Here is a 23,293-nt window from a genome sequence, read left to right on the forward strand (position 1 = left end):
CCAATAGGGTGATATTGCCCATGGTCCAATGTATGCATGCATTCAAGGAAGAGGTTTCACCAGGTGGATAGATGTTCAGGAGCAGAAATCTTGACGCCCATTTCAGCCTTCTGCCAGCCACACTAGGGAGAATGGTGTATAGAGCCAGAAGACAGTTCACAGATGACACAGATGACTGCACATTCGGTCCTAGCAAATGCTCATTCCTGACCCCTCCTCTTCCCCTCTGCTCAGTTTGGTCCTGATCCCTTCCTCCTCCCCTCTGCTCAGCCTGATGACAAGCCTCATTTGGACTGACCCTGCTCACCCCTCGAACCTTCTTTAGTTCTATTTTTCTCCTGCTAGGAGATTTTTTAAAATTAGTTTTTCCTCTGTGTGCTGTACTTGATCCACACCACGTAATTTTGCACCCAGCATTCACTTTGCTTAGAGGTCTCTCTGCGTCCATTACCCGACTAGGTTGAGGTTTCTCTGCAGCTCTCACTCCACCCACTGTTTTCTGTTGTCCATTGCTACACGGTGTACAGCTAGGGATCTCTCTCTCTCTCTCTCTCTCTCTCTCTCTCTCTCTCTCTCTCTTTTTATCACTGTAACGTTTTTATTTTCTGAGCTCTCACTCAACTGGCTGGAACCCCTCCTCCTCCCAATCCTTTAGTTTTGTCAGCTCTGCCCAACGTACCTGCTACACAGTGGCAATCCAGTGACCAGATGCAGGAAGAAGGGGACTAGCAGAGAGACAGTGAAAATAGGAATGGATTGTAGGTTTTCCAGCTCGGTGTATGTTTTATAACAACACCTCCTCATGTTAGTGTATTACCTGGTCCGCTCCTCCAGGTTACTGTATTACCTGCTCCACTCCTCAGGTTAGTATATTCCCTGCTCCACTCCTCAGGTTAGTATATTACCTGCTCCACTCCCTCACGTTAGTATATTACTTGATCCACATAAAAGCTGAGTTAAAATGATCGGGAGAAAGAATGGCTAACTCAGAATGAACTGACTGAATAGTGTGGGCCAGTTCCATGTCATTGACTCTTTAAGGTTTCTTCATTGAACTTTATACAACCTAAATGTATTTTTATGATACTGGGTATGCTGTACCTCAGTGCTAACCCACTTAATGATAACCTAAATATGACTTTAAGTATATTTTTCATTATATGGGAAAGGTTACAAGGTACTATTCTAGGGTTGTAATTTTGTATTTCCATCACACTATGATTCAATATGATTATCTGCTTTCTCTTTTAGACATCACTTATAATATGTGTCTGTCATTTGGCTTCAAATTCTCTTTAGGTGTCTTTAAAACAGTTCTGTGAAGGAGGAGTGAATGGGAACCGAGGGGAGACAGGAGCAGAAACTGTGGTTGGGATGTAAAATAAATGAAAATTTTTGATTTAAAAAAACAGTTCTGTGAGGTTAGGAATGTACACACTTAGAAGAATAAAGTGCTCGGCATTTCAAAATAGTTTTCCCTTCCAGTCTCCAGTCTTGAAGTGGGGATGCTTATCCTATCAAAAACCTTGGAATCAAAGCGCAACGGTAGGCTTGAGAACACAAGTGTCTTCTTCGCCTACTGTGAGGTTATTTATGCCACAGACGGCTCTTTGTGTTTCCAGTCGTGTGGTGGTTAAAGGGTTGGAGATGTTTATCTGAAGACATGCTTGGGCCTTGGCTAGCTGATGCTGAGCACAGGAAGCAGCTCTCAGAATGCTCTGGAATGTCTGGGCATTCTTAGAACTGCTCTTTGAGTTTAGCTATGCTGGGTGTAGGGAGCTGCGCAAGGGCTGCTCTGACGAAGCTATGAATACTTCAGACCTCTGCATGCAAGGCCACCCTGAGGTGCTAAATGCAATAGCCAGGCTAATATTTCATATTTTTAGGCGTTAAGACAAGGCTCTTCTGTGCCTGTGGTCTGAGGACTGTAGAAAAAAATCATAAAGACTCAGTTATTTGGAGAATGAAATGAAGAAAGGGACTGGGCTTGGACATGAAGATGGAATTGGTTTCTGACTCTGCCACTTCTGGTTACTTGGCCTTGGACAAACCACTTCTTCCCAAGCCTCGCCGAATGCAACTTGTGAAAGGTTCAAATGGCTGAGCGCCAATCCCTCACCTTCAATGAGTGGACCCACACTGTAGCATGAAAAATCACACATATAAAAGACTATTTTATCCATCTCAGTGGAAGAGCCCAGTAGCACACACTAAATCTATTTCCAGGTCACAAGTTCCATCTGCTTCAAGAGCATCTTCTCATCCCATCTGGAAAGCTCTGTACCCACTGAACAGTTACTCCTCTGTCCCTGCTCACCTCCATTCTACTTCCTGTTCCCATCAGCTTATCTATTTCAGGTGTCACTCATAAGAGTCATACATTTGTCCTTTTCTATGTGGCTTATTTTACTTAGTGTACCGCATTCAAGGTTGAAGGAGGCATTACTGCTTCGTTTCCCAGCAGGCTTTATAACATAAGCAACATTTTGTATATCCATTCATCCACTGATGAACACTGAGTGGTGTCCACTGTAGATGGAGCAGCGGGCTGCATTCCAGCCCAGCTCCCTCACGGCTAGCTTTATACCCCGAAATAACAACACACAAACTGTATACTTTTAAATACTGCTTGCCCCATTAGCTCTAGCCTCTTACTGGCTAACTCTCACCTCTTGATTAACCCATTTCTATTAATGAGTGTAGCACCACGATTTACCGGGAAGGATCTTACCTGCATCCATCTTGGAGAGGAGAGCTATAGCGTCTGCCTCACTGCCTTCTTCCCAGCATTCTGTTCTGTCTACTCTGCCTACCTAATTTTCTGTCCTATCAAAGGGCCAAGGCAGTTTCTTTATTAACGAATGAAAGTAACATATAGACAGATGACCCTCCTCCATCAGTCCACTGGGCATCCCTATTCTTTACTACCTCTATACATTCTGATGTTCAATGTTTCTGGGCTTGGGAGCCCCTGGAGTGCATATTATCTTGGTTAAAAGATGTAGTTTTCTACCAGGTCCAGGTGAAGGAGGGCCAGATAGAATATTATAACTGAAAAGATGTGGCCAACTCACAGTGACACTGCACATGGAGATTTCTCCCTGTGTGATCACACCTGCAGACACTGCACATGGAGATTTCTCCCTGTGTGATCACACCTGCAGACACTGCACATGGAGATTTCTCCCTGTGTGAACACACCTGCAGAAACCACTTTACTTGCCAAATAATAGGCCTTTTCTTCTCAGCTCCTGTCCACCACCTAAGGTCTCCATCAATTCTGTCTAGAGTCTAGAATGGGTAGCTTTTGCCTTTATACACTTGCTTACTTGTGTTTCCAATACGCCAAGGATCAGCCTCTCCGACTTTGTCACGTGGAGCCAGAGGGGTCACACAGCCTTCCAGGGGAATCTGCGGATGTGCTCTGAGTCCCATCAGACGAGCCTCCTCTGCTGGCCACACGAACCTGAAGTCATCTTGGGCAGTGAGGCTTCATGAAACTTGCCAAAAGGGAGCCTAGGCCAAGGAGGCAGCAGACAAAAGAAAGCCAATTTTGCAGAAATCTGCATTTTTACAGGTCTCCAAGGGTACTCTAAATCCTTTGCTTCCTACAAATCCTTCCTGATATTGAGAGCTGCTGGGCAAACATAAGTGAGCTTAATCCACTACAGGGGACTTCTGAGTGATGTGTGGATTAAGCCTAGCGCTTCCTTGTAATGGTTTCTAAGGTGATATTTAAAAGGGTGGGTCCAATAGATACATGTTATATGATGAGACTTTCGCGAAAGTCTACATGAAAATGCCAAAGACTTAGACTGGATGAAACAATTCTCAAAAGCAAGATAGAAGTGGGAGGAATTGGTCTACTCTAATGCAGCTGCAGAAATACAGCGTGAAGTTATGTAAGGATCACACAACACAGATCAATGAGACACAAGGCAGGATCCAGAGACAGACTCACATAAAAATACCCAACTGTGTTTAAACAAAGCAAGTCAGTGGAAGAGAGCTAGTTTTTTCTTAAAACGCTTGTAGCTGGAGCAATTTGGTAGCCACAGGGAATAAGTTAAACCAATAGAGAGTATGGTATACTGGACAAGAACCTTATAAATTATGCAAAAAAAAAACCCAAAATTTATCACAGGCTTTCATGTGAAACGCGAAAAACAGCCCCAACCAGGATTTTGCAAAGTATTAAGCATATATATTTTTATTTACTGCAGTGAATTTTGGTGCCTTTGGATAGTAAGGAAAAATTTAATATTAAAGCCATGTTTATTACAGTCTAACTACCATGCTAAACCATGGGAAAATTCCACCAGTAAAATTTTATGAAGGAAAAATGGATAGAAAAAGCATGTAGAAGAAAATATTTGGGACCTAGAGCTGTACAAAGTTTTGAGACTTGACATCAAAAGCACTGTCCCTAAAGGACACCAGGAGGCTCATCAATGGAACGCACATCAACTCTGTGGGGTAATTTTTGGGCAAAACAAACAAAAATTAGCTGAGAACCGTGAGACATTTCAGCAGAGAGCACGTGCAGATGCCATTGCGTCACGTGAAAAGATGGTCAGCATTATTAGCTACCCGGAAAATGAAGATCGAAATCACAATGAAACATTGCTACTCACAAAAATGGATTAAAAGTGTAAATGCCAAGAGATGGTTAAAAAGTGGAAGATCTCATACTACTACCAGAAAAAATGTCAAGCGGGTCCGTCACACCGGATGTCAGTATCACAGCTCCTCATAAAACTGAGTACATGTTCGTCGTTTGGTGGTTAGTACATTCTTGGGCATTTATCTCTTGAAAACGAAAACCTGTGTTCACACAAAGCCCTGAGCACAAATGTGCACAGTAGCCTCATTTGTTAAGAGCGAAAAAGAAAAACAAGAGCAATTGAGCCAGCCAACAACTGAATACAACAGCCTAGATGTTCTTCAGTGGGTGAATGTTCATGCGTTCAGTGGTGTGTCTACGCTAGGGACTACCGCTCATCTATGAAAACACAGAAGCTCTCAGCCCAAAAACTTGTATGGAGCTAAGAGAAATTCTCTACGAGCACATCCAGTCTCAGAGACTTCATTCTACCCCCCCCCCCCCACACTGTGATCCCTTTCATAAAATACTCCCAATAACAAGATTATAGCTATGAAGATGATTTGTGGTTGCCAAGGGATACAGCAAGAGGAGGAGGAATTGTGGCTCTATTAGCAACCCGAGGGATCCAGACGGTGCTAGCTCAGTCCTGTAAGTCGATTGGTCAGAAGAGTCTACACGTGATAAAATCACACACACACACACACACACACACACACACACACACACGCACACACACACACACGAACACACACATCTGTAAAAAGTGGTGAAATGTGAATCAGTGGGGACAGTACTCATGTCAGTGCTTTTGACATTTTACTGGAGTTATACAAGGTGTTTACACCTCCTTGTGTGTTTACACCTTTTGGTTAATCTACTAATTAGTTACTAATAAAGTATAAAACACTACATGGAGTCGTGGACAATTTTTTCTCAATGAACCCTAAGTGGCCTGATTAGTGAACCATAAAAGGACATCATGTAAAATTCTAGTATGGAAGCACATGAGTCACATACATGCTATTTGATGTGTGTGTGCACGTGTCTGTGTGTGCGTGCATGCATGTGTGTGTGTGTGTGAGTCTTCTTCATGCTCATTGGTAAAGAAGTGGTACACATTGATTTCTTTGGAATTAATCTGGGAAACTGAGGATTTCTGTTCCCATCTTTTTGTCTCCATTCGCTGCAATTCATCCTGAGAGATTTCTGTTATTTTTCTGTCTTCAAACACAATTTATTTTTGTGGTCTGATATCATGCACCCCCAATTGTGAAATACTTATCCTTCTGAAAAGCACATGAATCAAACCACATGTGTTTGAATTTGGTCCTCTGAGCTCTTAGTATTTGTTATTTCCTGATGTCAAAAGACCCATAGCATAGCATGATTGGTGGCCAAACATAAAGGTATTTAGGACGGAGTTCAAGCACAAATCTACAAGCGTCAGCTCTCACCATATCAGCCACAAAGTCTGCATTTTGTCTAACAATGCTAGCCTTCGGTTAGCAGTAGATCATCTCATGGGATGTCATTGAAAGGCTTTGTGTGCAGTCTTCCCCAAGTCGTTATCAGGTACCACTTTCTGAGCTCCCGCGTGCCCAGCTGCTCAGTTAGATCATGGATTCTCGGGTCAGGGTGAGGCATAAAGAATGACTGTGTGACTAGCATGAAGTTTTTCACGTTCCTCAACTTTGTTTCCCCACGTTTAAAAGTGAACTAAATATATCTATTCAGTGGTGTTTTCTATGAGCTAAAAGTTATTCCCAGACAAAGACTTGAAGCAAGCCACACCTATCATAATTACATAAAGGGATTCATTTTCAGTTTTCATTTCTTTTTCCTGGAGGAGTTTTTCATATAACATTTAAATAAACAAACACACAAACAAACATACAAACAAAGAAACCCCATCTTTGGAAATGACCGCTAGACGCTTTCCTGCCTGTGTTGGAAAGCCAGTACTCAAGGACACACTCTTAAGGGCGACTGTGTCCTTCTCTCTTAACTCAGCTTAGCTGCAATTTCTTCCCCTCCTACCAATGCTTGCCAGTGAGGTGCTGATGCTGGGAAGCTCGCTACAATGCCATTGTGCACAGAGACACACGGTGTCCCACAGATAGCCATGTTTATGGTCAGAACTTGTCAAACGCATGGACAGGTTGTATGAGAAAAGCTCCCAAGTGTTTTCTTCCCTTTAATGCATCACGCATCTCCTTTCCTGTTATAATCATACTGAGAGCTTAAAAGTATCTTTTATTGAGTAGAAGCCAATTGGCATGGGGTTCATAGAATATCAAGATCTGATATTGTATTGCTATAATACTATGAAGTCATGAGATTGTCAGCCAAATTTTATCACTTCTTAGTCTTTAATGATCGCACAGGCCAGAAATATGCGCAGGTGATGTGGGAGTGAAGGGTGTGAATTTGGAACTGACTTATTCCAAATTCATCTGATATTTCTGTGTTTGAGATTTTGTTCATACAACCATCAAAAATTAAGTCAAATAGCTTCCCATCATTTTTATTCTATTGTCTTTTATTTAATTTAGATTATATATTGAATTTCTGATTGGGATACAGAAAGCTACGAGAAGAATGTTATGTTGAGGGGCACACAGCATTCTTTAGGAACTCAGTTTGTGAGTTTGACTTCTTCTCTTGGGATGAAGGAAATGGTTTGGCCATAAAATTCCCATTAGCCACAAAAATAAGCAAAATTGCCTGCAGGATTCATGCAGGTATGGCCTTGAAGAGTAATAAAACTTGGGTTAAATGAACTCTTAAGGACACGATTTAAGCCCTTGAATGGCCAGTTAGACTTTATGCTTATCCCTCTGACTGTACTTCCAGATGTTGCTGGAGAAGTTCTGAAAAGGGGCTCATTAAAAAAAAATTGTATTGGACTGGGGTAATTTGGGGCTTATTGACCAAGGCCAAGGATGGGGGTGCCCTGTTGGAGGCCAGGAACAGCAAAGAATGGCAGGTCTGTCTGCACCCTTTCCTTCTGCCACCTAGTAAGAAGTGACTTCAGAGACCCCCAAATCTGGGTTAATTTAAATAAATATGACGAAAGACAGAACAAGCAAGCAAAATCAAGTAAACAAATCAACAACAACAATAATAAAATAACCTAAGAGTAAACCAATAGCTCATGGGACAAAAGTAGATTTTTGGGAAGAAAGGGTCATATTATTAAAATTAAGTCATCTGAATTAATCTGGGAAAACTTTGCTATTCTATAGGTAAATTTAATTGGGCCCATATGCCTGAGCGCCTCAGGAGATAGACGCCTTTGCTACAGCTTACTTCTGTGGTTTGTAGGAATAGCCATACATAGGAGCTTGCTGTTTCACAGTTACATAGACATAGAAAGTGGTGCAGAGGACCTGGGATTACACGTTCTGCGTATAGAGAGAGCACAGAAGCCCACTTTACACTGGTGAGTTTCAAGAGCAGTTCCCTAGATGCAGCAGGCTTGACCCTTGAATCGCCCTTGTGTCCTTTGGAACGGGCAAAGAAGTGAATGAGGTTTCCCAGGAAGAGAGGGGCCATGCGGACATCACAGAATGAGCTCTTCCAGCCACATTTGGGGGAATCCGTGGAGTATATTCACCCCCACTTCAGCCAGGCTGAGTATGTGCCATCAAGTGTCAATGTTTGAACCTGAAAGTTTGAACACTGGCAGCTGTTGAAGATGGCTTCAAAAGGGCCTTAGGACAATCAGGAGATTCCGTCAGATAAGTCAGGGGACCCGGCACCTGAGAAGAGACTGTAAAGGTGACAGCTTTGGAGACGGGAAGCACAGTCCACATCGCACCGGGATGTCTGCAAGGGCAAGTGGAAGCCGGGCAGCCTTGGCTGAGGTGCCAGGACCCGCATCCAGTAGCAGGCGAGTTCATTATGAAACGGACCCTGGGAATCTCTGTGGGCTTCTATGCATGAGAGAGACTGAAGCAGAGAAGTGCTTAAGGTGCCAGGGGATACTTTAACAGCGATGGTAAAACCTGACTCTCTGCTCCTAGTTAGCATGGGCAGCGAGAGGATTTCAGACAAAGAGGGAGAAAGCAGTCATAGCTCCCGGGGCTCCTTACAGGGCCCGTGCCATGTTTTACAGTCTTGGTGAGTTTTAGCAGTTGTTTTAATAACAATGATGGAAATGTGGTGTGCTCTCTCCCTTGGAACAGTTGGCCACTGAAAAAGGTCGCGACTAATACTAAAAGCGAGTTTTACTGCTTAACTGTGGATTTAATTAATTTATGTTCTTCCTGTTTCCATTGCCATGTGTGTTCCGAATTGTCTGGATGACCAGGCAGTGTTTCCTTACAAGAGTCTGTGTGAGGAAGGAGTTCTGTGAAGGTTTCCTCACTCTGAAAATACTGAATAGTAAAAGAGCCAGGACACACGCGAAAGGAAAGTGACCTGTGAGGCCAGTGGTTTTCAGCTTCCTAATGCCAGGACGGTTTCATACAGTTCCTCATGCTGTGGTGACCCCCAGCCAGAAAGTTATTTTTGTTGCTACTTCATAACTGGAATTTTGTTACTGTTGTAAACATCTGTCTTTCCCAATGGTCTTCCAGGGTTCTGACCCACAGGTTGAGAACTGATGCATTAGGCTCATTTTATATTATTTTAGACATAAAGAACATAGATCTCTTCATGGTGGTTTAAACTGAAGTTTCCCAATCTTTGAATATTTGACCTTTGGCGTGGTTAATTCTGTGTTGTGTCCTGTGAGTGTTAGGCTGTCTCTGAGGTAGGTCTGTGTTCATAAGACATCTGTAACTCTTCCCATTCCCGGTTGTGACAGTTAGCAGTGTCTCTCCTAATGGTGCCAGACTTGCACTGGCAGGACTGGTGAAGTCAGAGGTTTAAATGTATCTGATCAAGAAGGCATCCTTTGTACTGCTGTAGTCCCCATGTTCTTATTCAAAAGCTTGTGGTATCTCAAAACTTGCCTATTGTCTGCAGAAAACTAATGGGCACTTACAAATTTCCTTCTAGACAATTCTTACAAGTGTATTTGAAGGAAGAAAAGCTGCTTTATTGATTTCGGAGTGTTCCCCTTCACCCCCACATTCTTCTATCGGCTTTCATTTAGTGACTATATGAATTACACTTAATTCTATGAGAAGGGCATTTACTTTTTCCTTTTCTGGGCAATTAATTTCTCAGTGCAGAATATTATAAGAAGTTTAGACCTGGCTGTGGAAAACATGGATTTCCCCTGGAGTCTGGATTCTAGTTTGTTTCACACTCAATTCCCTCTATTTCGGAGTATGACTTTAGATTTTCAGTATGAATTCTCTCATTTGAGAGATGAAAGGGATAAACTGTGTTATCTGTAAGTTTGCCTCTAGTTCTAGATATCAGAACTTATCAAATTTTATTATTTCTTCAGTTTGTTCCCTACACTCGTGACCTATTCTCCACTAAGACTCAGAACGTGGCCTGCAGGCCCCCGTGTTCCACAGACAGCAATGCTGCCCTACAGACCCATAAGCGTAGTCAACAATTGGAAACGGCTGTAATTCAACAGGGAGGCCATGCCTTTTACATGTAGTAATTTTTTTAAAAAACACAGATATTGTGCAATCTTTAAAATGTAATTTTTCTAATAAGTCATTTTTATTGTATTTTATAAAAGTATTCTTCTGAATTGGAGATAAAAACAAAGTGTTCTTTCACTAGAGATAGCAGAGGAGGCCTTTGTGGGAATGGGAGAGGGCTTTTTCTCGGCCTTTCTATTCTGTCCAATAGGAGGCAATGTGGTTTGGCTCATGAGGCTTTAGATTGGGTGGAAGGCAAGAGAATACCTGACTACTCTTTCACCAGCACCAATTTTATGGCAGACAGAATTTGTTAAAGAAACTTCCCCAAGAGAAGATCAATTATATCTGGATAATATTGAGGTTGTCTTGGAGTTTCCACACAGCTCATTGGTGTTTTGCTCCAAGAAAACATGTTCATCTAAGAACTGGACCTCCAAAGAGCAGTAAGAATACATTATCTTTAATAATCATATTCCCAAGAACTTCTTGCCTGTGATCGTCTCATGCCAGTGAGCCAAAGACTCCGTAGCCGGTTGACGGTAGTGAGAGAAGCAAAAGGTATCAGCTGTATTTGCTGTGGAGAGTTTTACAGGTGTTTTGAGCCTATCAATCATCCAGCTTGATCCATCATGCAGAGACATCTAGCGTGTGGACCCAGGCCGTGTAGACTGACTTGTTAACAGAGAAGTGAAACAATGACCCTCACAATCTGACCTTGGTCTGATTTTCTAATGTTATTGCCCAGTTTTTCTTTGCGTGTTCAAAAACAGTGGAGAAGCCAGGCTCCCCACAGAGTTGTCTGAAGCCAAAGACACTGTTGTGTTCCCTGCACGGTGGACAGCTTGTTCTGATGCCTCCGTCCCATTCAGAGCAGAATTACTCAGTAAGCCTTATGCTCCTCCTGGGAGCTCTCTGCTCATGGCCTGGCATTGTTAGGGGGTTGCCTGGCCTGCACTTCCTCCCAAGCCTCTGTGACCTTTCTACTAGGTTTCCTCCCTCCACATGGAAAGTCAAGATCACTGCTTGCCCTATTAGTAGCAAAAAATTAAAAAAAAATTATCCTGTCTTTACAGTTTTTAATCCAGAGGATGAAAATATGTAACACACCCAGAAACCCCACTGTACTGGCCCACTTGGCAGGAGTTTTGTATTTGCTTGGATTTAGTATGAATGGGATTTGGTTCTCTGATTTCCCTGCTTCCATTACTTGGAACAAGTTATTTATTATCCAAACAAGCCCGTGTTAGTCGATCAGACAGGCACATGGCATGTCGCTCATAAGTGCATTTGCTCAGCGAGATTTATGCTCACCAGAATCATTCTATATTGCTTTTCATTGTTGAAAATGTACTGTATTCATCCTTGGTTTGGCATAAGGATTTGCAGTGTGCTAAAGGTTTTTGTGGTTGAACACTTTATCTCTGTAACACTTCAAGCAAAGGAAATTAAAAAGTATATAGTGAAAGCGTTTCCCAGATATGTTTCCAATCAGCGATGCACTTCAGTCTTCGGATGTGGAGGTACAGAGCCGAGGGTTACTAAGCCCTCTCAGAAACTCGTAATGCCTGGAAATTCAGATCAGGAATCCGAGTTTATGAAAACATCTGCTGAGAGTTCCATAAGCCTGTTCTTATTCTGTTATTATGAATTAAGAACACTTCGCCACGGTGCGATGTGAAAGAACTCCCGGAAGAAGCAAGTCCTTTCTGTTTTTGAACAAGATGGACTGATGGAGCTGAGCTTGAGCAGGTAACAGGAAGTTCTCCGCTGTGGCAGAGGGGCCGCCCTTTTCTTTTGTAACAATCCCATCACGTCGCATGTTCTCCGTTGTATATATTTTGGCCAATCCTTCTGTTTGGTGGGCTTCTGGGAAGACAGTGACAGTAGATGCATCCAGGTGCATCTTGACAGAGTACAGGCCAAGCACAGAGGATACTATTGGTAAACTTGAGTCCACGTTGAATGAATTATGTTCTTCGGTTACTTCTTTGGCTTTTGTCCCAGGGACTGAAGCCAAACTGCTTGTTCTCCTTCTGAAGATCTCTAGCCTCTAACTTCTGTTTTTGCCAATGAATTAGTATGAATTTTGTTTCTCCTATTAACTCAGCATGTAATAACCCATGCATTAGTAATTTCAGATTTGTTTAAATTTATTACCTAAGAGTAAAACAAAACTGAAATAGGAAGGCATAGCTCTTTGAGGTGGGAATGAAGCTTTGAAGGTTTGCTTTAGTGATGGCCATAGTTACTAGAATTTTGTAATCAGTCTCTATATTTTAATTTATACTTACTTCGGTCTTAACTTCAGTAATTCTTGAATTCTTAAACTCTCACGCAAAATCCCCCTTCACTGTGGTATTTTTAGATATGGTGTTCTTATATTTGATTAAACAGAAATAAAACAATAATTTTATATATTTTTGCCAAGAGAATTGTATATGGTTTTCTATGTGAAAATATAGTCTGTGAGGTTAATGCATTCGGTAGTGAAAGATTTAATGTGACTGTGTGCCAAGCAGATATATGTGTGCTGTAGGAAAGAAATCATTGCCAGGGAGCTAGCCTTGGCTTACACGACATACACACTTCTGTTCCAGAGAGAGAGGAAGCACACTCACCCCCGGCCTCTTCTCTTCCTGTCTAGGTTGTACTCATGAAGGAAGAACGTACAACAGTTCCTTCAGATGGCAAAGCCCGGGTGAACCGTGCGTCCTGCGGCAGTGCCAGGTAAAACCCAGCTTTTCTCCTCCTCAGCCACCACACTCAGACAATATCGAGCAGAGCCCCAAGCGAGCAGAGAGAGACGGGGACGACTCTGTCCATCTGTTGTCACCGTCCAGCATGGGACAGGTGCAGGGTGGTACTGAATAGGACTTGTCTCTAGAAACACACAGCAGGACTGTCCATCACTGTTACACCGAGGCTGGAAAGCTCCAGGAAGATGCTCGTGTCTTCCTGTGAAGTCATCTGTAAGCAGACCATGGACTCCTATTAGCCGAAAAGAGGCACTTTTATATGAGATACATTGTCCTTCTTTGATCAAGAAAATTTTGAGCTGGAACCACATTGTGAATGGAATTCAAGTGAAGTAATTCACACACTGTAGCTTAGTAAATTCAGCCTGATCAGTTTAAGAACCACAGGGAAAGCAGGTATGGACTCCGCCGTTGTTGATATTTGTTTAATTCCCGGGTGAGGAGTTGCTCCATGTGTCTCTCACATTAGACCTGGGCAGATGAGCCAAAGGGCAACGAAGAGGCAAAATTCTTGAACTCCTTTCCTGACTGTATAGAAATACTGTATCAGAATTAACAGTCAGGGGCTGGTGGTGTCGCTCAGAGGGAGATGGGGTTTGTGCTTTCTGTGCAAGTCTGTGGCCTGAATCCAATCCTCAGAACTCACAGTAAGACAGAAGGAGAGAACAGACTCCAAAGCTGACCTCTGGCCTCCACATTTACACAGAGCATGAATGTACACCACACACACACACACAAACACACACACACACACAGTAAATTAAAAAAATAGAACAATTGTGGGATTTTTTTTTTCTTGAAGCCCCTCTCACTCTTTGGAGTTCTTCCTCACTTTTCCTTAATAAATTTATGTTTCTTCTGCTCAAAAAAGTAATGTCCATTTAATTTTAAGTAACTTCAAAGTTTTTTTATGGAGAAGATGTTAAGTTATTTTATTCCTCTTTGTATATGTGTTTGTAGTCAGAGGAGGGACTGAAAGGCGAGCATAATACTGGATGTTTGGCTCGGATATTCTCTCAGGGATCTTGACAGTTTGCTTCTGAAATCTAAATTCTAGAAAGCCATGCATGGCTTTATTATACTGTAGATTTTAGTGTACAATAGGCAGTCTTGATCATTAGACTTATTTGTTTATTTTTTGGCTTGCTTGTGTAGTAAACTATATGTGAAATGAACAGTAGGAAAAATCAATAAACGCTAAGTATACTTTTGACTGTAACTCAACCAGACTCAGGTCACAGAGACACAAGAGCAATGAGCTTTAATAACAGTAACAAAGTCCACATCCTTGTCAACATTGTCAGCTCCACCCTGCCCCTTCTTCAATGAACATTCCTGTCTTTGCTGGGATGTTCTGGAAGTCTTGGTTACAATGTTCATTAAACAAGCTAATCATGCCTTGTGAGGAGTCCTGAATGAACGACACTGTGCACATCAGTCCTGAGGTCTTTAGATACCCAGGTAGCTTAGATGAGAGTCAATGCTGCTGTCTTGAATGACTGAAGATTAAATTAAATGGAAGCCTCTATACAGGGGCATTTCCTTTCCCGAAGAGTGCCCTCTACTGTCTATCCTCCTGCCTTTGGGTGGAGCCCAGAGAGGATGGGTGAGATATCCATAGTTACTGGAAATGAAAACATGCCCCAGTGTAGAACACTGCAGAAGATTTGGGAGGGGCTGTGCCCCTCCAAAGATGAATCTCACCTTCTATGCTTTCTCTTCACGGAGCCCCAAGATGTCCTTTCACTCAACAGGCAGGAAAGCACACCTCCGGGATGCGCTGGCAGCAGGTATCTTCCTGCTCCTGCCTCCCACTCCCTTCTTGAGGGAAGGAGACCTCATAAAAGGATGCAGGCAAGGGCCTTTCCAGCACTTGCTAGGCATGTCCTGTTGCTATGAAGTAAGCAAAATTCTAGTCTCTCTCCAGGGCACAGAATCGTAACAGAGGATTCAGTGTGCTCTCTACACCTCTGAAAAAAAAAAAAACAAAAAAAAAAAAACAAAAAAGGACAGAGCTATTTGGGAGGTGGTGAGCAAAGAAAGAGAGTCTCATTATAATGCTTCTAGCAGATGCCAGCATGCTGTAGGTACAACTAGGTACTGGACAGGAGACAGCAAGTCTAATGATCTTGTCTGTTTCCATTTGCGTAGAATTCGACGTATTTCTTATATTCTGTGCCAAAGGAGTTCTAATGATGAAAATTTTACATTTTTTTGCCCACTTCTAATTTCTAACTCGAAGAGAAGAATCTGGAGGTCACATATGCTGGGAATTACCCTGAGGTCTCCATGTAGATGGCAGCTACTGAAGGAAAATTGACTGTAGTCCATAGCATTGCTTCAGTTATAGTGCTAAAGAATACATTTTAAAAATGTCTGTAGCTGCTGTTTGGGGATCCCTCCACCCAAATGTGATAAATGATGTAATAAATTCTCCTAGGAGTACCACCCTCGAGCCTAGCACGACATGAGACATTTAGTGTATTTCCCTTGTTAAGTTGGATGCTAGGAGGCAGACACATGGACGAAAATCGATTTGTTGTGAGATTGTGACCGTTACCTTCAGCCCATGCTACTCGCGATTCAAACTCAAATCAAACCAATAAGAACATGAATTTATTTAGAAAAAGTGGGTGGAGAATACAGAGGGAGCTCACCAAAGACTGACCATGAAAATTCTCTGGAAACTTGTCTGTGTTCCCAGCGCTCAGGAGGTAGAAGAAGGATCAGAAGCTCAAGGCTTAGAGACCTGCATGGGATTCTTGAGAACCCATTTCAAAAAAGAATCATATAGTCCAAATCCAAAAGCTTAAATAGCCATTTAGATATCACAGTCCCAAGATCAGGTTGCTAAAGACTCCCTTGATTTCATCATTTGAACCTACACTATCTGTTTTGACATAACCTAGGGTGAACTTAGAAATAATTTTCTGGCATCTTTGCATTTACTGCTGAAGGAAACTTAGTTACAGGTTCTACTGGAAGCCAAGTGGCACTTGTAAGATTATAGAGCTGGCAACTGTTTTTCTAGAAGGTGGTAAGGATTTTTCTGGACTTGTGCTTTTTCTGGACACAGGTCTAGGCATTCTGATTTTCCTTTGTGTCTGAAGCTAATGGCTGGTAGCATAGTAACAGTGTTAGAAAAGGCAATCGTTACGGATGACTTAAACAATTATGAATGCCCAACCAGCATGCCAGCACAGAGGTCTTCCTACACAGATTTACAGGAAGAAAGCGCAGGACCAAAGCCCAAGTACAAGGATGTGGCCAATAACAGGCGATAGGACATGCCTAGCGAGGCCCAGAGCATTCTTCCAGTGAGCTGGGTCTTGCCTCGTTTGTATCACCATCTTTGAGGTCCAACAGCCAATCCTGCACTGTGGGGCTTTGGATTCATCCCACTTCTTCCTCAAAGGAGTAACTCAAGTGGTAATTCTGGGCTGACTTGTGACATTCTGTTTTCCAGGAGGGTGTCGTCACAGAGTCTGAGGTGCGCTGTGTTGTTTATTGTAAAAATCCCTCAGAGCATCCGGGAGCCTGCTGCCCTACCTGTCCAGGTAATGTTCAAGAAAGGGAAGCTGATGGGTTCTGTGGTGCAGCACAGCTCTGTGGAGGTTGTTGTGTCCTGTCAACCATGCATTATTCCCCTCCCTTCCCCACACTGACCTTCACTTTACATCTGTGCACGGAATGAGTTCAGAGAGGAAGCTCCTTCGAGTGGCAGTACCCGTCGGGCTCTTGTGTGCCCAGCATGAGTGGAACTATGTGCTGGAGGTCTTGGCTTGCGGAATCCCCAAGCTCAGAGGCCTGCTTTCCACTCAGGGCCACAGGTAGTGCTTACTTTGGAAGGACGGACTATGGCTCTACTTGCGTTCAGAATGTTTTTTTTTTTTTTACTGTTTCCTACTGCAATACCTCGGCCAGAGCGTGTCACGATGATGAGGTGACCAGATGTTTTCTGAAAACTGAGTGCTGTGTCCCACATGACTTTAGTTTGGAGTTTTGTTGGTTTCAGTTTTCAATGTGGTTTAACAAGTTGGACCCTCTGTCTTTCTGGAGAGGGCCCTTTTGCTGAGCTGACAGCGGAGGAACCCTTTCCTGCTGGCGGTGGGAGGGCTCCCGTGTCTTCTCTTGCTCTCTCATGAGAGCCTGGGGATTTTGAGGTGAGAGATCTTTTTCCTGATCTCTTAAGCCTGTGGCCAATAGTCTCAGACAGGTGTTTTGTGTTTTCTCTGAGCCCTTCTCCTCTCTAGTGCCGATTCTCACAACTACTAGTCTTTGTTTTGTGGGGCACTGTGCAAAGGCCTGGCTGTTCTTCGGACCTTCCTCTGAGACAGCAGAAGTCCCATGTGGGATGCTCTGCAGACATGGTCTCAGGCTCGCTTCCTCTATGTGTTAGTCCCACAGAAACCCCACAGGCAGTTTTCCTCGCTCCTAGTTTTCCTCATGCCCTGAGAGGTCTTTATTCAGCTCTAGATCACTCCAGGGTTTCTGTGAAACTGATTTTTTTTCAGCTTATGCAGGTGGAAAGACTGGTTAGAAGTGAACCAATTCCATAAGCCGACTGCTTTGTATCGATCAGGGGTTTGTTTGAATGCTTTCTCTCTGAATATGCTAGGTGATTTGAACTGCGGTAACATGTCCTTTGATACCGTCAGGAGATTTATTAAGTCTAATGGTCAGTTCTTAAGACCGTACGTGGAAATTTAATGCCTAGGCTGCATCCCGGCAAATTTTATTTGAATCTTCAAGGCAGTGGCAGTGTTGGGCTGGTGGTTGAGCCCAAGTAATTTCTATATGTAGCCAAATTTAAGACTGATAACAGGACAATTATTTTTTCTATCTAGATTAAACTTTATAATAATGTCTAGATTATTAGATAGTTGTATTGAGTAGAAAGTTGATTTATCAATGCAGAATCAATTCAGGGTCCCCCCTCTTAATCTCAGGAGTGCTCAGGAAGCAATATTATATTGGGGTAATATAAAGGAATCCTTGGACTGTATATAAATCACACCCTGCCATTGGGTGATAGCTCTGTTTTTAGGTTGTCTTTGAAACATAAGTATGCAGTTGGCAGGGTGCATCTATTTCAGAGTTGAAGTTTTTCTCTTTGACCACTTGTTTTTGTTGTTGTGCTTTGGGTTCAGTTCCCAGGAAGAAAAAAGTTGAGCTCCATTCTTGTACACATTGCAGGGTAAAGTGCTAACAAGAAATCGGACCCATTGATATGAGGGCCTTAGTAACCAATGACCACGGATGGGGCTGCAACCAGATTCCTTCTCTTCCCTTACCCTCAAATCGCGCTGCCCCATCAATACCCAGAGGAGTATTCTGTGTAGGATCTGGTGCTCTGGAAAGCAAATATTTAAAGATGATCATGCCCCAGTGCCACACATGTCCCCTGACAACTGCACAAGCATGGCACACTGGGGATGTAATTAGCTGTCAGCTTTGATCCCTCTCCTGAATTCCAGCGACCATGTTTGGGATGCGAGTTGGAAGATTCAGAAGCAGTGATCTCCAGAAAGTCTCATCCTTTGTCTTGGAGGGAAGCCTCAGCCGAGTCTAGATAGAATCAAGGACAGCCTTGGGGGTTCACCCTTGTCATGCAGAAGGACTGGCATCTGCCGTTGATCAGACTGGCATTCTCTATAATGACAAACATGCGGGCAGTTTCCTCCTGCAATGAATTTCAGGGCATTCTTGGTTGTCTGCTCCTTCATTGTAGTCTGAGTCCTGCTCAAGGATGGTGGATGTGCTAGAAATAGAATTATTTTAAATTCTGTTGTTTAAGTTGTCAAATATAGATTGTTGTGGAAAGCCATATGACAGAGTCGGAGGCGTAAACATGGGAAAGGAATGAAGACACTTTGCTGGGAATGCCCTTTGGAAATAGACTATTAAGCGCCTGCCATGATGAATGGTGCTAAGACACAGTCACTGGCAAGGCCATGCAAGCTACCAAGATTTTTCAAAACCATCCAGAACAGCAAGGAGACATCTGATTGCTAGCAATGGGTATAGCTATAAAAAGAGATCTTATCCCTGGGCCATCATGTGAATTTGCCTTTTCTTGGCCTTTGTATTTTGCATTCAGCTCTTATCTTCATATCTTTCTATTGAGTGAAGAGTCACACTAAGCTTGAAGACGGATAGGGCCAGGAGCCAGTTCAGCCATTGCAATGTTCATTTCCCTTCATCGGGAGCCAGGTCCTTCAAGCGTTTGATGATTTCTTTTGACATTGTCTTGGGAACTTCTCTGTCCTTCACAAAAGCCTACCCATACGTAGTTCTGCTTCCAACACTGGCTACTTTGAGGAAAGTCCTGAAGGAAGTGGTTATGCCATTTGCTGACAGGCCTGTGGTTGGTGTGACCCAGCTGCTTGCTAGCCTGTGTCTCGGGTCATTTAGTGTAAGTACTACCCTGAGCATCTTTCTGAAGGGAAACATCTCCCGCAGGTTTGGACCTTTATGAGCTATACTTGGCAGGAGGTATACAGCCCATTAACACACGGAGTGGATCAGAAAACCATAGGGTACATCCTGTCTTGTCCCCGCCCATTATTGCCTTTGTGTGTGACCCTCTGTAAGGGCACCATGTGTGTCAAAACCGAGTTCATATTACAACTCAGTCACCTACCATGGTTTTGTCTTCTGTGGGAAGACCGCCAGAGCCTCTCTTTTGCAGTACCAGAAGGTGGTGTGGGAACCAAGGGCACGCTGGGCCAAGAATAGGGTGTAACTCCTGGTACTCTAGTGGCCTCCCACAAAGGCATCTGCTCTTTCTCATCCCCACCATCCCTCCCTCAGCCTTCCTTTGGCCTCTTCTGACCTCTCTGAGTTCGTCACCCTGGCTGTGGTCAGCACGACCCTGCATGACTCACTGTGGCACATCTGCCGGCCATGGGCTGACTCAAGCTCCACTGTCATTTGTTTCCTATCAGCTTCAGGGTTTCTGGGCCTGTGCGAACGTGCCAGTCACTCGAACTGTATCATTTCCCCTTTTCATTGTGCATACTGTTGTGATCAAAGGGGATCTATACTCGGTAGAGGCACAGCTGGGAGGCGGTAATAGAAGGTGGAAGGCTCATGCCAAGCTGAATGAAGACTGTTGTCCTAATTGCAAATTCCCTGCTTTCCAGGCTGTATGTTTGAAGGTGTGCAGTACCAAGAAGGAGAAGAATTCCAGCCGGAAGGAAGCAAATGTATCAAGTGCTCCTGTGTTGTAAGTACTGCGAAGCACTGCTCAGATGGTCCTTAGGGTTGACCACTTCGTGCCTTTACTAAGAGCAGAGCTATCTTCCACATTCTCCTCATTAGAATCTCACGATGCAGAGCCCAGGGAGAACCCACTCCATGTGAGGCAAGCTTCTCAACTCTGGTGATGTTCACCTTCTGGGCTAGGGTTCTATGCGATGGACCTGTTTGCATGCATTCATTGCAGAATGTTCAACAGTATCCCTGGGCTTGCTCAGACCTTGTTCAGTTATACTCTGGAGAGCAAACTGACCTCTCATTAAGATCCACTGTCCCCTCAAACAGCAGAATCCCTCCACCCCATTTGGGGAAGACCATGGATCTTCTGTTTCATGAAGCAGAGGGGCTTCTGGCCATGGGACCTTTAACTTCAGAGCCATCAAAGTGGGAAGTGAATGAGAACACACAGTCTCTGTGTGTTCTGTGGGGTGAGGGAAGGTTGGTCACCTGGGGTTGTAGGGAACTGATGGGAGGAGATGGCTCAAAAATAACCCTAGAAATTAGGGAGACAACCATAGACCCATCTTTTCAAGCATGCTTAAGAATGAGGAAGAGTATGGCCTGTGCTCTGATTTTAAAGGGAATTTTTATTTTTATTTATTTATTTACTTTATTTTCTTTGATTTTCGAGACAGGGTTTCTCCATAGCTTTTTTGGTTCCTGTCCTGGAACTAGCTCTTGTAGACCAGGCTGGCCTCGAACTCATAGAGATCCGCCTGCCTCTGCCTCCCAAGTGCTAGGATTAAAGGCGTGCACCACCACTGCCTGGCTCAAAGGGAATTTTTAAATTAATGTATTTTATATCAGAAGTAAAACCAGTGGTGATGATGGTGATGGGGAGTCTGGTGTTCCGCTGTTGCTCCAGGAGATTTACAGTAGAAGTTAGTACAGCATCTACTGTTAGGAATACAGTTAGTGCTACAGCGTCTACTGTTAGGAATACAGTTAGTGCTACAGTGTATACTGTTAGGAATACAGTTAGTGCTATAGCGTATATTGTTTGGAATACAGTTAGTGCTATAGTGTATATTGTTTGGAATACAGTTAGTGCTACAGCATCTACTGTTAGGAATACAGTTAGTGCTATAGCGTATATTGTTTGGAATACAGTTAGTGCTATAGCGTATATTGTTTGGAATACAGTTAGTGCTACAGCATCTACTGTTAGGAATACAGTTAGTTCTACAGCGTCTACTCTTAGGAATACAGTTAGTGCTACAGCGTCTACTGTTAGGAATACAGTTAGTGCTACAGTGTATACTGTTAGGAATACAGTTAGTGCTATGGTTACTGCTACAGTGTATACTGTTAGGAATACAGTTAGTGCTACAGTGTATACTATTAGGAATACAGTTAGTGCTACAGCATCTACTGTTAGGAATACAGTTAGTGCTACAGTGTATACTGTTAGGAATACAGTTAGTGCTATGGTTACTGCTACAGTGTATACTGTTAGGAATACAGTTAGTGCTACAGCGTCTACTGTTAGGAATACAGTTAGTGCTACAGCGTATACTGTTAGGAATACAGTTAGTGCTACAGTGTATACTGTTAGCAATACAGTTAGTAGTATAGCATATAATGTGAGAACATGCATCTCATGAGTCACCGGTGACACAGATGCGTCTTAGTATATTAAGAAGAAATACACAAGGAACACTACCTTCTGAATCTTACTAAAGCAGAGGCATGTGGTGCCCCAGGAGTCATAGCTCTCCATACATCTTTTCTACTGCAGCACAAGCCCATTTAACCTCGAGTCAAGACCAGAGTAAACATGTCCAGGCTCACGTGATGGTGTTTGTATAGAGGGCAAGGAAAGGAAGAGAGGCAGGGAGCAAGGGAAGACGAGGAATATATATGCATATATCTAGATATAAAACAACATAGGATTCATGCCATATATTACAAACACAGTAGGAACTTCCTAATGGAAACAAACACGAGCCTGTATATTTCCACACATCTTTATTTTCTCTCTTACTATGAGCCAATAGCTTTATCCAATTTTTCTACATTAGTGATTTCTACCTTTTTGTTAAAAATTCTCTTTTTCTAGATTTTTTCCTTCTATATTTCCGTATTGTAACATGTAATATTTTCTGTTCCTTTTTTCCCCTAATGTCAATCTTTTGGGAGTAGGTGGAGGAAAAACAAGGCAGATTTCAATAGGAAATTGTAAATGTCTGTATCAGCAAATTGTTTTTCTACAAAAGGTGTGCCAAAATCAGACAGTCAACCCTCCAAGGGGAAGAACCTTGGCAGGTGCCAAGAAAGATGAAAAACCTCTGTAGTTTTGCCAACGATGTCAGTCAGAAGTTTCCAGAATTGGGACTGGAAATGAGTTTATGTGTACAGGGATCACAGACTTAATATACTGAGGCATGTGGATTTCATGTGTTTTTAAATTCACTATGTGCAGAATGAAACACACCAAAGGCCAAGTTCAGGCCCCGGAAGTCCTGTTTTCATTTCCAGTTGAGAAAAGTAGAAATCTAAAGATGTTTGTCCAAGTTTTCTTGCTTAGTTGCTTCTCCACAGACCTGTAACGTCTGTCCCTTCCTGCACGTTAACCCAGCTTCCTGTGTGCCTGTAGTCGTAACTTCCTTCTGATTCTCCTGGTTGCTGTCCTCATCCCTTGAAGTACAGCTACTGGCTTGGTTATGTTGCTCATTGCTAGTCTTTACCAGTGGTTCTTAACCTGTGGGTTGTGACCTTTTGGAGTCACAGATTAGATATCCTACCTATCAGGTTATTTACATTACAATTCATAACAGTAACAAAGTTACAGTTATGAAGTAGCAGCGAAATGATTTCATGGTTTGGGGGTCACCACAACTTGAGGAACTGTATTGAAGGGTTACAGCATCAGGAAGATTGAGAACCACTTCTTTAGATTACTAGAATAAAGTTGAGGGCAGGGTGTGTTGTCCCCTAGCATACGGGGGAGTTCAGAGCAATTATGAATACAAAAGTTTGAGGTATAAACTTTTGCTTAGTAGCTCATTGTAAAAATGGTCTGCATTTAAATTTTCATTTTGCTATCTTTTTGATGTAGTTTGTTTTTAAAGAATGAAAGAGAAAGTGATGGCTGGGCAGCTGATGTCTGGGTGCAGGGG

At 43.0% G+C, this 23,293-nt stretch overlaps 1 protein-coding gene across 2 annotated transcripts in view; it reads left to right on the top strand.

Moving 5' to 3' along the window:
* Positions 1-23,293, top strand: part of Bmper (BMP binding endothelial regulator) — a 253,526-nt gene that overhangs the window by 47,165 nt on the left and 183,068 nt on the right. For both annotated transcript variants that reach the window (XM_041657223.1, XM_041657224.1), the window contains exons 4-6: positions 12,803-12,885; positions 16,381-16,471; positions 20,060-20,142. In XM_041657223.1, coding sequence (XP_041513157.1) covers positions 12,803-12,885; positions 16,381-16,471; positions 20,060-20,142 — 257 coding nt within the window. The remainder of the gene's footprint in view (positions 1-12,802; positions 12,886-16,380; positions 16,472-20,059; positions 20,143-23,293) is intronic.

The sequence above is a fragment of the Microtus oregoni genome, unplaced genomic scaffold (genome assembly GCF_018167655.1).
Source record: "Microtus oregoni isolate MIOR12 unplaced genomic scaffold, Mior012 000008F_ref0000371, whole genome shotgun sequence".
Classification (NCBI taxonomy): Eukaryota; Metazoa; Chordata; class Mammalia; order Rodentia; family Cricetidae; genus Microtus; species Microtus oregoni.